General features: G+C 44.5%; 1 protein-coding gene across 1 annotated transcript in view; it reads left to right on the top strand.

The window, feature by feature from the left end:
- The window catches only part of LOC123364581 (dynein axonemal heavy chain 5-like), a 317,201-nt gene that overhangs the window by 86,817 nt on the left and 214,780 nt on the right, over nt 1-15,604 (top strand). The window contains exons 24-30 of the mRNA XM_045006814.1: nt 293-500; nt 1,361-1,448; nt 1,570-1,693; nt 1,823-1,986; nt 3,227-3,319; nt 6,670-6,873; nt 15,521-15,601. Of these exons, the coding sequence (XP_044862749.1) occupies nt 293-500; nt 1,361-1,448; nt 1,570-1,693; nt 1,823-1,986; nt 3,227-3,319; nt 6,670-6,873; nt 15,521-15,601 (962 nt within the window). The remainder of the gene's footprint in view (nt 1-292; nt 501-1,360; nt 1,449-1,569; nt 1,694-1,822; nt 1,987-3,226; nt 3,320-6,669; nt 6,874-15,520; nt 15,602-15,604) is intronic.

The raw sequence follows: 15,604 nt of genomic DNA, 5'->3' as shown, positions 1-15,604 counted from the left end.
GTATACTGTTATTGATCCTTTCCATTAGATACTGGCCTCTTTAATATAATATTTTTATAATACTAAGTATTTCATTATGTCTTTTTCTTGCAAAACAGTTTTATTTGAAGATTCAGATGCACAGAGACCCATTAGGTCTTTGGTTTCAGACTTTTAATTCAGTCTGTAATCATTAATTAAGATTCATATTTAGAAAGATAAGTCTTTTGTATTCCAATATAATATGATCTTTTAAAAAGTGATTTCATGTGCTATATCTTGTGTGTTTTCATTTTATTTTCTGTTTGCTTAGTCCTCGAGAAAGTTTATAAGTCCCTAGAAGAAGTGGGGTATATAGTCAAAGAAGCTTCTGACACACTGGAATGCAGAATTGAAAGAATTCTGCAGGATATGTCAGACACTCCTCTTGTAACTCTACCCGAAGATGAACCCATTGAAGTACCTGCTTTCCTGGAAAGGACAGAAAAACTTACTGCTACAGCTGCTGAAACTCTGTCTCAGTAAGTCTACTCATGTGTGGTTTGTAGAGTCCATAATGGTAGGATTAAAAATAGTATGGTTAGCTTTTTAATATCTATTGTAACAAGACTGCTGGACCAAGCTGAACTCTTTCTCTGAACTTTTAACAACAAAATCTATAGGCATCTTAAATGCAACAAAAATAAAGCATTTATATTATTTCTTTCCTGTTTTGCTTGACTGATATTTACTCTCCTTTCCTTTGGTTAGAAAACTTCAGAGCAGCCTATTTATGCAATGACAAGTAAAGTTGATTCTTAATGTTAACTAACTTTAACTGAGTTAGGACTAGAAGATAGACTCTTTCCTTCTCTAGGTGCTGCATATAATATTTTGCATTTTTACATTATCATGTAATACTTGTTCAGTTGTGTTCCACTGAGACACATCTAAGTGTGCTTTGCATGTCAGAATGATGAAAGGCTGCTTCTCTTCTAGCCTACTATAATTTTTGTATGGTTTGCTGTGTACATTAGGTTAGCTTGCTGTATCATCCTGATAAGCCCAACCTGAGTGAAATGTATGTCTATGATTGCTCACCAAAGCTGGAAAAAAACCCTGATCCTCGTCAAAGAATCCAGGAGATCTAGTTGTATTGGATATACTGCAGTCTTCAAAATAGGATGCTGAAAATATCCCAGGATACTTTAACATCCATTGGTTATTTTACAGTACATCCAGGCAGTAGAAACAAACTGAACAGTTGGGGTGTATTTCTGCATTCACCCTTTAATATAGTGTGTTCTGAAAACCAGAGTGGTAGTAGGCTTTCTTCTCTTTTGGGCATCCCCATTTCTTTTGTGGGTGGTTATATTCTGAAATCCATAACATTCCTTTGTAGACAAAGCCAGCAAGTGGAACGTTCCATGTATGAATTGATAGACATTCTGAAGCACAGATTGAAACTGGAAGACAAAAGCAATCTGCAGGTAAGATCTAAAATGTAAATAATTATGAAGCATTTCTTAAGCCGCTTATATTTCATTTATGAAATATGAATTATTTGGAGCCTTTTTATTTTGTGTTTGCTGTTTCACTGTGACTTTTCAGGATTCATTTGCCTGTGGACATCTTGATATGAAACAGAAAACACGCTGCCAGGAATGTCTGTCCTGTAGTTACTATAACCTGATGGGGCAGCTTTGTCAGAAAAATACCGACTCTCTAGTCAAATGTAGGTTTTTCATTTTAAACTATGCTTACTTTTATTTTTTTAATTATATGACACATTTTTATAATATTTTAAAAAATTCTGAACTTGTGGTCGCAACTATAATTTTTCTAAAATGTTCTGTTTATCTAGGCACCAGGATTTCTTTAGCTGCTTTAAGGCGTCGCTTACATGTTCTCAACTCTAAATATCAGATGACCAAGTTCATAAAAGATCAAAGAGTTCCGTTATTCAAAGCTGAAATTCAATTGGCCATTCCCAATGTTGTCTTGAGGCCAAGTCTTGATGATATTCAGGTAACATCAACAAAAATAAATGCATATCACAATCATTCTTGGTATCACATACTTATAAGTTTTTTTTTAAATAAGGTGTGTCTATTTAACCTCCGATAAGAATAGAACTGAGAAAAATAGGACATTTAAAAAAAAATCAATGGTACACAAGATGGTATCTTGAGAAATTAGAAAACTGGAGCCATCAATCAAGATATTATTCTAGCCAATAAAAACAATAATTCTACTGGAAACTTAACACCTTTCATCTATAATCCTCTACTTTAAAAAGGAAAACTTTTCAAAGAGGGTGTGCAAACCAAAAAAGTTGAATTCAAAGCAATCAGTAAAAGCTCCGGCTGCGCCCATTACTTAAAACTCCTGAAGAATATTCAGTGACCATATAAGTGTGAAAACAGCTATATCTCAGTTGCCACACAATGAGGCTCTGATTTAGTGAAGCACTTAAGAACGTTCTTAGGTTTAAGCATATGAGTAATCCCATTTTATTTCAGCAAAACACTTAAGCTCATACTTAAAATCAACTGCTACGTGAATCACTTTACACTGATTCCAAAAGCAATTGGTTATAATGTAACTGGCAGCCTAGCAACATTTTGATCTGCCACTCCCTAAATCAATCTTCGAATTCTCAGTCAGATTTAATTTGCAGCCTGTGTGGTCTGGGAACAAGAAGTCAGATAATAAAAAGTAAATTTAAATACTGTAGATAGAAAGGTTTGTATGATGCCATCATTTGTACAGCTACAAATGTATGTAACTAGACTAAATAAATGTATAAAGGCACTCTATGATGATTGTAAAATAAGAGTAAATTAATTCTCTTAACTGCCTCTGTTTATTCCTCTTTAAACAGGGTATAATATAATAATTAAACAACAATGTGCTGTGAGGTATAATTAATGTTTGTAAAGCTCTTTAAAATCCTTGGATGAAAGGCATGTAGAAGTGTAAGGATTATTAGTATGTGGTTTAATCCATGTTTAAGTTAGATGATTTTTTTAAACAGGTTTAACTTTGTGCTGTGTGGATAGGACATTATGGAACACCCCTTTCCTTTCTCAAAGTATATGAATTCTTTGGGGTGCCCTATAATATAGCACTTATTAGAATATAGCATTGCTAAGTGGAAGAATGTAAAGATGAGAGGTGCGTTTTTCAACTTTGCTATTAATCAGGCTGGTTTTTTTTTAGCGAGGACTGATCTTTATGTTTAAGGTGAATATTCTGCTCTTTTCAGAATGTGGTAAACAAAGCAGTAAATATCATATTATCGATGGCCAGAGATATCCCACTGTGGAAGTTTGCTCATTTACATCATAGACAGCAGCAGGTAGAGTACTTTTTTAAATTTAAATTGCTTAGAATGTTAAAAAAGAATGGTTAGAGAAACTAAGTATTTAGTTTTCAGAGTAGCAGCCGTGTTAGTCTGTATCCGCAAAAAGAACAGGAGTACTTGTGGCACCTTAGAGACTAACAAATTTATTTCAGCATAAGCTTTCGTGGGCTACAGCTCACTTCTTTGGATGCATTGAAGGGTTTACACTTCTAAATTTTCTAGGAAAGGTTACGTTTACATTAATTTTTTGACTTGTAGTTTTGGATTTTTTTCAAGTGAGGTATATTGTACAATTTACTGAGAACATATGTATTTATGTAAAATCTTTACATTAAACAATCAGTTAAGTAGAAGACATTCATTATTACTATGTTTTTATTGAAAATATTTTCCATATTAAAAAGAGCACTAGCTTACACAAAGAGATTTTTACAAATAATGTTAGAGTGTTAGTGCTATTATAGACTGTAGGAGAAAACTAACATCATCTGTGTTTTATTATGCAGCTAATTATGCATAATAAAACACTATTGATCTTCCCAGAGAAAATCAGTATTAAGAGCGTGTTAAGCTTGAGAATACATACTATCAGTAATGTAAGAGTAAAAAAACATCACATGGATGTTGTAGTTGCCCTAAAACAAGCACTACAAACCCAGGACAGTCATAGTTAAGGTTAAACTTAAACCAACTCCACACTTGTAAGGATATGGAAATGCACAGTTAAGGCGCCCAAACAACCTTAAAATTCTGCTTTGTAGTGATGCTATGCAATCACTTTTATACTTATAACTATTTTATAGTTAATACATTTTAGTGATGGTAGTACCAGGTTAAATTAAACTGATTTTTAAAAGACACTTTCTTTTTTCCATCTAGTCTTTGTCTTCATAGAGAAGTGTGCAGATCTCCCACTGTTATAATAGTTGGTTCAGCACATGGCTCTTAAAGGGAAGTGAGGAGCAAATAGGAAAATAAGTGGACCCTGGAAGCTTTGAAAGGAGCTTCAATGAGTTCCCAGAGAAAAGAGAAAGGAAGGGAGGGGGGAAATGGGGGAACCAAAAAGACATACGAATGCCTAGTTTATCCAATAAAAATATTAATCATTTTGAGCAACCTCCCTTGGGCTGGTGGATCCTAGGCTTGTCATGCAGGTGACATGTCTGCACTCTAGGGGCAGAGTTATAATTACTATCCTGGCCTGCCAGATGACCATGGAGTGGCAATAGCTTTAGCTTAAAGAAGCAGAATGTTGTATTTCTATGTAGCCCTCAGATGTAGGGGTTTAAAAAAGTTACATGGAGGAGCATACTGTCTGGCACAGAAACTCCATGGGACAAAAAGACAGTGCACATTTTTGATTTGTAAGTCTGTATATAACAGGGACAGGGAAAGCAGGCTTCAGATAAGTTGATTCAGGAAACATGGACAATTTTCAAAAGCACACTTCTTTCAAACCTAATGCTCAATGTGTGTCAGAAACGAGTCTAAACACTTGAGTTGAACAATGAGTCCAACGGGTCACATGTATGCCTATGACAAGGTTAAGGCTCAGCCAGCATAACAGGATGCTGTCCCCTAGGCCAATACAAAGATGCCCCTCCTATGACGACTTCTTTTATACATTAGTACAAACAAGTTATGTATTACACTCTAGATCCGGGGTAGGCAACCTATGGCACGAGTGCCGAAGGCGGCACGCGAGCTGATTTTCAGTGGTACTCACACTGCCTAGGACCTGGCCACCGGTCTTGGGGGCTCTGCATTTTAATTTAATTTTAAATGAAGCTTCTTAAACACTTAAAAAACCTTATCTATTTTACATACAACAATAGTTTAGTTATGTATTATAGACTTATAGAAAGAGACCTTCTAAAAACGTTAAAATGTATTACTGGCACGCAAAACCTTAAATTAGAGTGAATAAATGAAGACTCGGCACACCGCTTCTGAAAGGTTGCCGATCCCTGCTCTAGATGTTGTTAGTTACCACCCTTATACCTCGTACCTGCTAGTTTGAACAAAACATCCTTATCCATTATCCTGTCATTCCTTCCTTATCTTTAGGAAGGGTCGATGTGTTCTTGTACCATCTCTTAGGAATGTGTTAACATAGTTACTCGAGAGATATGTGTGGTTTTGTGCCATCCTCTCTGGTCAGGAATGTTCTTATTTGGTGTTAGCTTATACCTAGCATGTTACTGTTGTGCCACCACCAGTTCTACTTTGGTTCACACTGTTAGTTATGCCTAGGGCTCCAGCAGGGTCTGCAGACAGAAAACATTTCTCCTCTGGACAGTGGAAATCATGTCCTTTCTAGCCATAGTAAATACATACAGTAGGGTGTGGTTTTAAAAAAAAAATACTGGTGCTACAACTGGAATATCTAGGAGTGTGGGGCTGCAGTGCCATGCCTCATCTGTCTTGGGTTGAAACTCTGATTGAAGGTTGCCCAAATAAATTCTCTATCTCTATGACCATCAAAGAAAGGAAGGAGCTGGCTCTAATTCCAGGAAAGGGAAAGAGGAAAATGCTTCATTTCCAAGCTGGTTCTCTGAAAAGTGGCTTTGTAAAAATGGCAAAGAGTCCTGTGGCACCTTATAGACTAACAGATGTAACAGATGGAGCATGAGCTTCCGTGGGTGAATACCCACTTTGTCGGATGCATGTGTATTCACCCACGAAAGCTCATGCTCCAATACGTCTGTTAGTCTATAAGGTGCCACAGGACTCTTTGCTGCTTTTACAGATCCAGACTAACATTGCTACCCCTCTGATACTTTGTAAAAATGGTTCCTTTTTATTCAGCAGATCTGTTCCCTGTGTGTAGTAAGTCATATCTGCTGATTTCAATGACAAAAATAAAGGATTTACTGCTTTTTCCTCCTCTAAGCCCTACATCATGAAAACAGCTAAGAGAGAAGGAGTAGGATTCATCATCAGAACAGAATTGTTTACTATGTTCCATTTACCCCTCTGCAGCTTACAGAAGCTTGTATATGCAAGAAGGAAAGAACTCAGCTTTGCTCTCAGAGCCCAGACAGGAATTGCAGGGCTAGCAGTTTAGGGGAAACCCCTCTCCCTCAGTGTTACTCATAAATGCAGCACAGTTGATACCGAAATCACTGAGAGACAAACATGGAACCCCACAAAGCCATTTTTACAAAATCACCTTTAAGAATAGAATTATAATTCAGTGACATGAGCTAAACTAAGAGCAAGTGGTTATTCATGAAGGGTGTTTTTCTTTTATTTTTATCTGCGCTCATAAGTTGCTCATTCTTGTTGTAGAATGTTCAGTAAAACTATTGGACGCAGGTTTACTGTTGTTTCATTTACGTCAGATGGAACAGACTGCTGCCATCGAGCTGGGTGATGAGAGCAAACTCACCAAGATGGTGGCATTGAGACCTTTGGACAAACAGATCAGTGAACACAAGGATGTGAACAAAGCTGTGATCCAGCTTACCACAATAATTTTATCTCTTAAAACTGATGCAGTGGATATTTTGAAGAGCTTTGCTAAATTCTCCAGCATCTGGAATCAGGTTAAATACATATATTAATATATCTCACTTTATTGCAAAACATGCTACTTTTTACTGGGTAAAATGATCTGCTTTTGGTTGTATTAATAAATTGTGTTTCCTGTAAACAGTGCATGATTTTGACTGTCATGTTTCTTCACCCTCAAACATTTTCTAGGAGCAGTAGATTTATTTTTTGTACGTAAGTATTTGCTATATCTTAAGATTTTACAGTATAAAGTTGATACCTCAGCCCTAATACTTCCCTTTCTTTCTTACTGACCACATAAATAACCACAATTCCCTGATGAACTATGTCAGAAGAACAAGGTGGTGACATAATATTTTTTATTGGTCAGAAGAAGACAGAAAAAACAAAATGTTGGTAGCACAAAATCCACTCTGAATCTTTCTGACAACAGCAGAAGGACGTGCTACAGGAATGTGCCTCAGCTGTATAGGAAGCGAAAAGAACCATCTTCTCCTCCACCATTGCCTCTGGGAAATCAGAGCCTGCAGAGATGTTCCAAAGAGTGAACTGGCTAATCCTCCCTGAATGCATAAATTAGGCCTCAGACACAAGCACCAACTGCTGCAAGGAACTTTCATCCAGCTTCACAGAAAGGATAAACTGCACACAGGAAAACCAAGCCAGGACTGAAGATTTTAAAACAGAACAGAGTCCAGGATGGTGGATGGGTTTTTGCTCTGAGTTTGGCTCCATCACATACTTGTTGAACTCTGAGGAATGGCTTGGCAAGTAATAACTTGTGACATAGATCCGGGAGGCTCCTGATTAGTGAAAGCCAGTGCAGAGAAACATATAAGTGCCTCCTTTAGTGAGGACAGACTACCAGCCCTTCACGCTAAAGAATGAGAGAGTCTGTCTGATCCTTGCACATGATGAATGCCATCTCTCTAACTACTGGCTGCTTCCAACCTCCCCTCCTAAAAGCCCCTATGGGGAGCTACTTCGTGGCCATGAATATGGGCTGAACCTCAGTGATTACCTAACCTTTCCTCAGCCTTTGACAGAGCTGGCCACTGTTGCTGCTGCTGCACTTACAAGACTTGCGAGATTAAGTGATATAGCACTGTAATGGTTTCAATCATTAAACCATTAAACAAATGGTTTCTCCACGAATATTCCAAGAGTTGTGAATGACGGCTGCTCTTCATCCACAAGAGCACTTATGTTTAGAGTTCTGCAGGAATCAGTGCTGTCCTTCTTCCTCTTCAGTGTCTCTGTGAGACCATTTGTGCAAATTGTGAGTTGCCATCATCTTCATAACTAACAATACACAGGTGATACTCTGCTTTCTCTCTCCTCAGCAGATGCAAAAAGTGTAATCACAAAAGACCTCCCAATGCCAGCTACAGATTAGCACCTGGATGAAGATCAGATAGTTCAAAGTGAGCCTATACAAGACCAAAAATATATCTGGGTAGGAGGGTGGAGGTGAAACTGCAACTTCAACTTGTACAGAGCCCAACAGCCAGCCTCTGTAGGAGCAGAATGTCATGCCAATGCCATCATTAGTATTTCCTCCCACCAAGCTGCACTGTATGCTAAATGATCTGGTGCTGAATATGCCCTAGTCTTATATTAGTAGCTGTAAAGTATAGGTAAAAAACATACAATTCTTCTTCGAGTGATTGCTCATATGCATTCCAGTTAGGTGTGCGCGCGCCGCGTGCACATTCGTCGGAAGATTTTTACCCTAGCAACACTCGGTGGGTCGGCTGGGCGCCCCCTGGAGTGGCGCCGCTATAGCGCCAGATGTATACCCCTGCCGACCCATCCGCCCCTCAGTTCCTTCTTACCGCCCGTGACGGTCATTGGAACAGTGGAGTGCGGCATTGCTGTCCTCCACAACCCTAGCTTCTCGCTCTGATTTCTAGCTTATCGTGTATATAGTTCAACTTTAGTGTAGTTATAGTTAGGTTTTAATAGTTTAGTTGTAGTTAGTGTTTGTAGTACACCGGGGGATTGGGGGAGTAGCCCCTTTTCCCCTGACCCGGTGCGGGCTCATGCCCAAGGCACCGGGGTTTAAGCCGTGCTCAGCCTGCCAGAAGCCAATGCCGGTGGGAGACCCTCATGAATCTTGCCTGAAGTGCTTAGGAGAGTCTCACCTTCCTGATAAGTGTCGAATTTGTAAATCGTTCAAGCCAAGAACAAAGAAGGAGCAGGACTTTCGCTTAAAGCAGCTCCTAATGGAATCGGCACTTAGCCCTGCGGCGCCAGCACCGACCGCCAGCAGTCTGCATCGGTGAGGAGCGCACCTTCGGCGCCAGCTCACTCCGGTACCGAGACCCGGAACTGACATCAGCCAGCACCGGCTCCCCGGCACCGATCCCTTTCCCCCTCTGGGAAACGTCGTGCTGCGCCGGCCACATCCTCTAGAAAGGAGCATGCACCCAGGCCTACAGGCCGGACCTCGGTACCTGCGCCAGCACCATCAACTCCGGCACCGCAGTTCCAAGGTCCTCCTAGCGCAGCACCGTCGATTCCGGCACCGCAAGGGCCGTTGAGTCCGGTACCACACAGCTCCCCGGTTCACGCTGCGTTTGAGCTAGCTCTCCCTTCAACTCCCGAGACCTTCTCGACGGCACGAGAGCTCATTGCGCTAACGGAGTCGACGCAGCTTCAACCCCCGGCACCGCCGGTGCGGGTCATCCAGTCAGTTGGCAAGCCGGCCATTATGAGGCCCTCTTCCCCTGACCACCAAGAGAGGCGTCACTCCAGATTGCGATCTCGGAGACGTTCCCGCTCACACCGGTCCCGATCCCGGCACCGCTCGCAGTCCCAGTACCACTCTCCATTGCGGTACCGGTCGTACTCGCGGAGGCGCTCATGATCCCGGTCTCCGGACAGTCACTATCGGGACCGATCCGGCTCTCAGTACCGTTCTCAGTACCGTACGTCCCGCAGCCGTTCTCGCCATAGAGACTCGAGATCCCGGTCGACCTCCCGGCACCTGCACGGTAGATGGTCCCGATCTCAGTCCCAGCACCGACAGGACCGGTACCGTTCTTCGGTACCGCCCCGGGACCGAACGGCTGAATCGGCGGCACCGTCCCAGGCTCTCTCAGCACCACCCTGGCCTTCAAGGCATCCGTCCATCTCATCCCACGCTGGCAGTGCTTCCTACCATCAGTCCGAGGCACAAGGCCAAGAGCAAAGCCCCACACGGAAGGGAAAGGGGAGGGAAGATGGGTTCACACACGCCTAGACCCAGGCAGTTTCCTCGCCGGATTATGCCAGGCCGAGTCAGCCCACCGTGGGTCGGATCTCCTAAAGATCCACTAGTTACCGGGCTTGCGTTAGAGTAGTCCTGATCATGAGCATTCGCTTCACAGGGTATTCTGGGCGTCTTCCGGTAACAGCCACTCACACTGGTGTACACACACACACACACACACACACACACACACACACACACACACACACACACACACACACACACACACACACACACACACACACACACCAAGGCCTCTTTTTTTTTTTTTCTTTTTAACCTTTTTTTTTCTTTACCTTTTTCTTTACCTTTTTTTTTTTTAACCACGATGCATCTTTACCTGGTCCGGACCAATACCATGAGGCGGTATGACAACCCCTCTTGAGGCGGTAAAAACCCCTCAGCACCGGTGCATTCTAATGCATTTACCTATGCATTACCTTATGCATTACCTTGTTGGCCAACTCAGCAGTTCCCAATACTGCTATAAACTAACCTTATTGGGGCCTTTCCCCAATACCACTCTGCATCTGATCTTGCTGCACAGTCAATAAGTTCAGATGGCGTGAGCCCAACAGAGACAGACGTCCCCACGGACAGTCCTCCTCCGATACCCCAATAGAGATTTCAAAAGGTCTCATACCTCTCATGTGGCGCCATGGGGTTCGAAGGGGAATGATCCGTAGTAGCCGTCTGTGGGTCCGTGGGCGTTGCCATCCCGGACGAGCCCCCAAATTGTCGGAGAAAAACTCAGTTCTCGCTTTTTGTTTGGGTGCAGCAAAATCAAATACTTTATTATTTCTCCAGTAATTACAATGGAGGGAGAGAGTGCCATAGGACACAGGGTTGCCCCAGTCCTGGACAGGTCTCTCAACTGATAAACAATTACAGCAAGCCTTTATACCTTTGTTACAGACAATTTCTAGCAATAATACAGATGGTAAAAAGCAACAAATACATTTTGTTTATACATAAGCCTTTCTGCTATCTTATTTGTCTCACTCCTAAGAAAAGCAAGCCTGCATATTTGGTTAGACTGTTGCAAGGTCGTAATAACTTTGTACACAGTTCTTGTCCTCTCGCCTCGCACTATCCTTGCTTCTACAAGTCTCACGTCATTAGGGTTACAATATGGCCTGACTCTTGCTAACTGACTGACATGCATTAAAATCCCCTTCAAATCCTTATTAATTCTTTCCCTGCTTCCACAGCCGTTACAACTTTAATACATAGGTATCTGTAGGCAAGTTCACTGAACTCCTACCACAAGACTCCCGCCTCTCTGGATTCAGCGGACTCGGCAGCCAGAACTCTTGCCTCTGGGATAACGATGAGGCGCATATCATGGCTCCAAGCTTCGGGTCTTCCTCCTGAATTGCAGCAGACGATTCAGGATCTACCCTTTGATGGACAGGATCTCTTTTCAGAGAAAACCGACCCAAGACTGCAAAGCCTCAAGGACAACCGCATTATAATGCGCTCGTTGGGCATGCACACACCGGTAACCCAATGTAGGTCCTTCAGGCCCCAGCCGTACCGCCCCTATAATCAGCCCAGACCGCAACAAGACACCAGACGTCGTGGCAGGGTGAACCGGCGGAGACAATCTGGCAACCAGGGAAACCAAACTCAAGCGCCCCCAAAACCATCTTCGGGGACAAAGCAAAACTTTTGATGGGACGCCCGAGGACGACCCACTAGTTTCCCTACCGGATCCTTCACCCTCCTTTTCCAACCGTCTCTCCCATTTCCTCCCTGCCTGGTCCCAGATAACCTCCGACCGCTGGGTCCTCAGCACGGTGGAAGCGGGATACCACCTCCAATTGGTCTCTCCCCCTCCTTCCCACCCTCCTTACCCGTCCCTCTTCAGGGACCCCTCTCACGAGCAATTCCTCTTGCAAGAGGTCCATACACTCTTAAGTCTGGGTGCCGTAGAGGAGGTGCCCGAGGGCATGAGGGGCAGGGGGTTTTATTCCCGCTACTTTTTAATCCCCAAGGCAAAGGGAGGTCTACGACCAATCCTAGACCTGTGAGAACTCAACAGATTTATGGTAAAACTCAAGTTCCGCATGGTAACCCTGGGGACCATTATCCCATCCCTGGATCCGGGAGACTGGTATGCCGCCCTCGATATGAAGGACGCGTACTTCCACATTGCCATTTACCCGCCACACAGACGCTATCTTCGTTTTGTCATCAACCACCAGCACTACCAGTTCACGGTGCTCCCCTTCGGCCTATCTATGGCCCCGAGAGTCTTCACCAAATGCATGGCCGTAGTTGCTGCCGCCCTCTGCCGTTGTCGAATACACGTCTACCTGTACCTTGACGATTGGCTCATTCGAGGGACTTCCCGGCTGCAGATATCCCAGCACCTGCGTGTAGTCACAGACCTCTTCGGGAGGCTAGGCCTTATGGTCAACGTCAAAAAGTCTACTCTGACTCCAACGCAGCAGATAGAATTTATTGGAGCAGTTCTGGACTCCAATCTGGCCAGGGCCTGCCTCCCTCTGCCACGTTTTCAGGCAATGTCTTCGATCATTCGAAGTTTCCAATCCTTCCCGACAACGTCGGTGCATACCTGCCTCGGCCTCCTAGGTCACATGGCGTCATACACCTTTGTGACCCTGTACGCGAAACTGCGGCTTCGGTGCTTTCAAACATGGCTCGCTTCACTATACCGCCCACACAGGGACAATATAGACTCAGTGGTCACGATCCCCTGGACAGTCCTTGACTCCCTCACTTGGTGGTTAGACCCCGCGGTAGTTTGCGCAGGGGTACCATTCCACCCTCCCCAACCCTCAGTGGCACTGACCACGGATGCATCATCTCTGGGTTGGGGTGCCCACCTCGGGAACCTACACACTCAAGGCCTCTGGTCACCCCAGGAGCTGGCCTTACATATCAACGTGAGGGAGCTGAGGGCAGTCCGCCTAGCGTGCCAGGCGTTTCGAGTCCAGCTACAAGGCCGCTGTGTATCCGTGTTCACGGACAACACGACGACAATGTTCTACATAAACAAGCACGGTGGGGCGCGTTCCTCCCTACTTTGCCAAAAAGCCATTCACCTGTGGGACTTTTGCATAGCCCACTCTATTCATTTAGTAGCATCTTTTCTCCCAGGAGTACAGAACACCCTGGCAGATCGCCTCAGCAGGTCATTCCTGTCTCACGAATGGTCGATCCGTCCCGATGTCATCCATACAGTTTTCCAGAGGTGGGGCTTTCCCCGAGTAGACCTCTTTGCCTCCAGAGAGAACAGGAAATGCCATGTGTTCTGCTCCTACCAGGGACGCTCCCCGGGCTCCCTCTCAGACGCATTTCTCCTCCCGTGGACGAGACACCTGTTTTATGCCTTTCCGCCATTTCCCCTCATTCACAGAGTGCTGCTCAAGCTCTGGAGGGACAGAGCCAACCTCATTCTCATTGCTCCAGCATGTTCGACCTAACAGTGGCGGAACCAATTCCCCTGCCACTGTGGCTGGACCTCATAACGCAGGACTTCGCCAGGCTTCACCACCCGGACCTGCAGTCCCTTCACCTCACGGCATGGCTCCTGCGTGGTTGAGCCAAGCGGAGCGGCGTTGTTCTGCCGCGGTACAGCAGGTGCTTTGGGGAGCAGGAAACCTTCCACTAGGATGACTTACCTTGCCAAGTGGAAGCGTTTTTCACACTGGTGCAATCAGAACAACTTCGATCCTCATCTGGTGTCTATTCCAGCGATATTGGACTACGTTTGGTCCCTCAAGGAGCAGGGCCTCGCGGTCTCCTCTTTAAAGGTGCACCTGGCGGCTATCTCGGCCTTCCGGCCAGGCGAAGGTGGCCGTTCTATTTTTTCTAACCCAATGGTTTCCAGGTTCCTGAAGGGACTAGAGCGGTTGTACCCACAGGTCCGGCGACCGACCCCTACCTGGGACTTAAACCTGGTCTTAGCCAAACTTATGGGGCCCCCTTTCAAGCCTATGGCCACGTGTTCCTTTTTATATCTTTCCTGGAAGACGGCCTTCCTCGTCGCTATCACTTCGGCGAGGCGAGTCTCAGAACTTCGCGCCCTGACAGCTGACCCTCCTTATACGATCTTCCACAAAGACAAGGTGCACCTGCGACCACACCCTTCCTTCCTCCCTAAGGTAGTGTCTGCCTTTCATGTAAACCAGGACATCTTCCTCCCTGTTTTCTTCCCGAAACCGCACTCATCGCGCCGGGAACAGCAGCTTCATACTTTGGACGTCCGTAGGGCTCTCGCATTTTATATAGAGAGGACGAAACCCTTTCGGCGTTCGCCCCAGCTCTTTGTAGCTGTAGCAGACCGCATGAGGGGCATGCCAGTCTCTTCCCAGCGGATCTCGTCTAGGGTAACATCCTGCATCAAGACATGCTACAAGCTTGCTCATGTTCAGGCTAGCCATCTCACTGCGCACTCTACAAGAGCGCAGGCCTCTTCTGCCGCCTTCCTGGCCCATGTCCCCATCCAGGAAATCTGTCGGGCGGCTACCTGGTCATCGGTTCACACCTTTGCTTCACACTACGCATTGGTACAACAATCCAGAGACGATGCAGCCTTTGGCTCAGCAGTCTTACATTCTGCCACGTCTCTCTCCGACCCCACCGCCTAGGTAAGGCTTGGGAATCACCTGACTGGAATGCATATGAGCAATCACTCGAAGAAGAAAAGACGGTTACTCACCGTTGTAACTGTTGTTCTTCGAGATGTGTTGCTCATATCCATTCCAGACCCGCCCTCCTTCCCCACTGTCGGAGTAGCCGTCAAGAAGGAACTGAGGGGCGGATGGGTCGGCAGGGGCATATATCTGGCGCTATAGCGGCGCCACTCCAGGGGGCGCCCAGCCGACCCACCGAGTGTTGCTAGGGTAAAAATCTTCCGACGAGCGTGCACGCGGCTCGCGCACACCTAACTGGAATGGATATGAGCAACACATCTCGAAGAACAACAGTTACAACGGTGAGTAACCGTCTTTTTCTGGGAGAAGGGACTGTTGATTCATTCAGCTACTGTGAGGCGGCTATAGAGTGTATTTTCAACTTCATAAAGATGTTCTAGGTGTAGGTGAATATGAGTTGTTCTGCAACGAGTGGGGATGGGTAGACTAAAATTTCCCACCACAGTTTTGGTAGCTTGATTTCAAACTCCACAGAAATATTTGGAGTGGTAACTGGAATTGTGGTCTGTGTCAATTTCCTGCTGACAGATACAGAAAATGTGATTCAAAAGGGGAATGGGGAAAAGGAGAGAAGACAGAAAAACAAAGCAGTTGGAATGATTTATAAAACTTAAATTTGATCTTAAGCTTTGAGACAGAGACCATGTCTTCATTTATGTTTGCACAACACCTAGCCCATTCGGGGATAAGGAGGCTACTATAAATGTTAAACAATAATACACAATTCTCCATTTATATTAGGATCCAGAGGAAAAAGTAAAAGAATTTCTAGAGACTAACCCAGTGATGTCTGAATTCCAAACACAGATTAATTACTTTTCTGTA

This window comes from Mauremys mutica, chromosome 2, assembly GCF_020497125.1.
Source record: "Mauremys mutica isolate MM-2020 ecotype Southern chromosome 2, ASM2049712v1, whole genome shotgun sequence".
Classification (NCBI taxonomy): domain Eukaryota; kingdom Metazoa; phylum Chordata; order Testudines; family Geoemydidae; genus Mauremys; species Mauremys mutica.
Note: the sequence above shows the minus strand (reverse complement) of the source record. Positions and strands in the feature narration are given on the sequence as shown.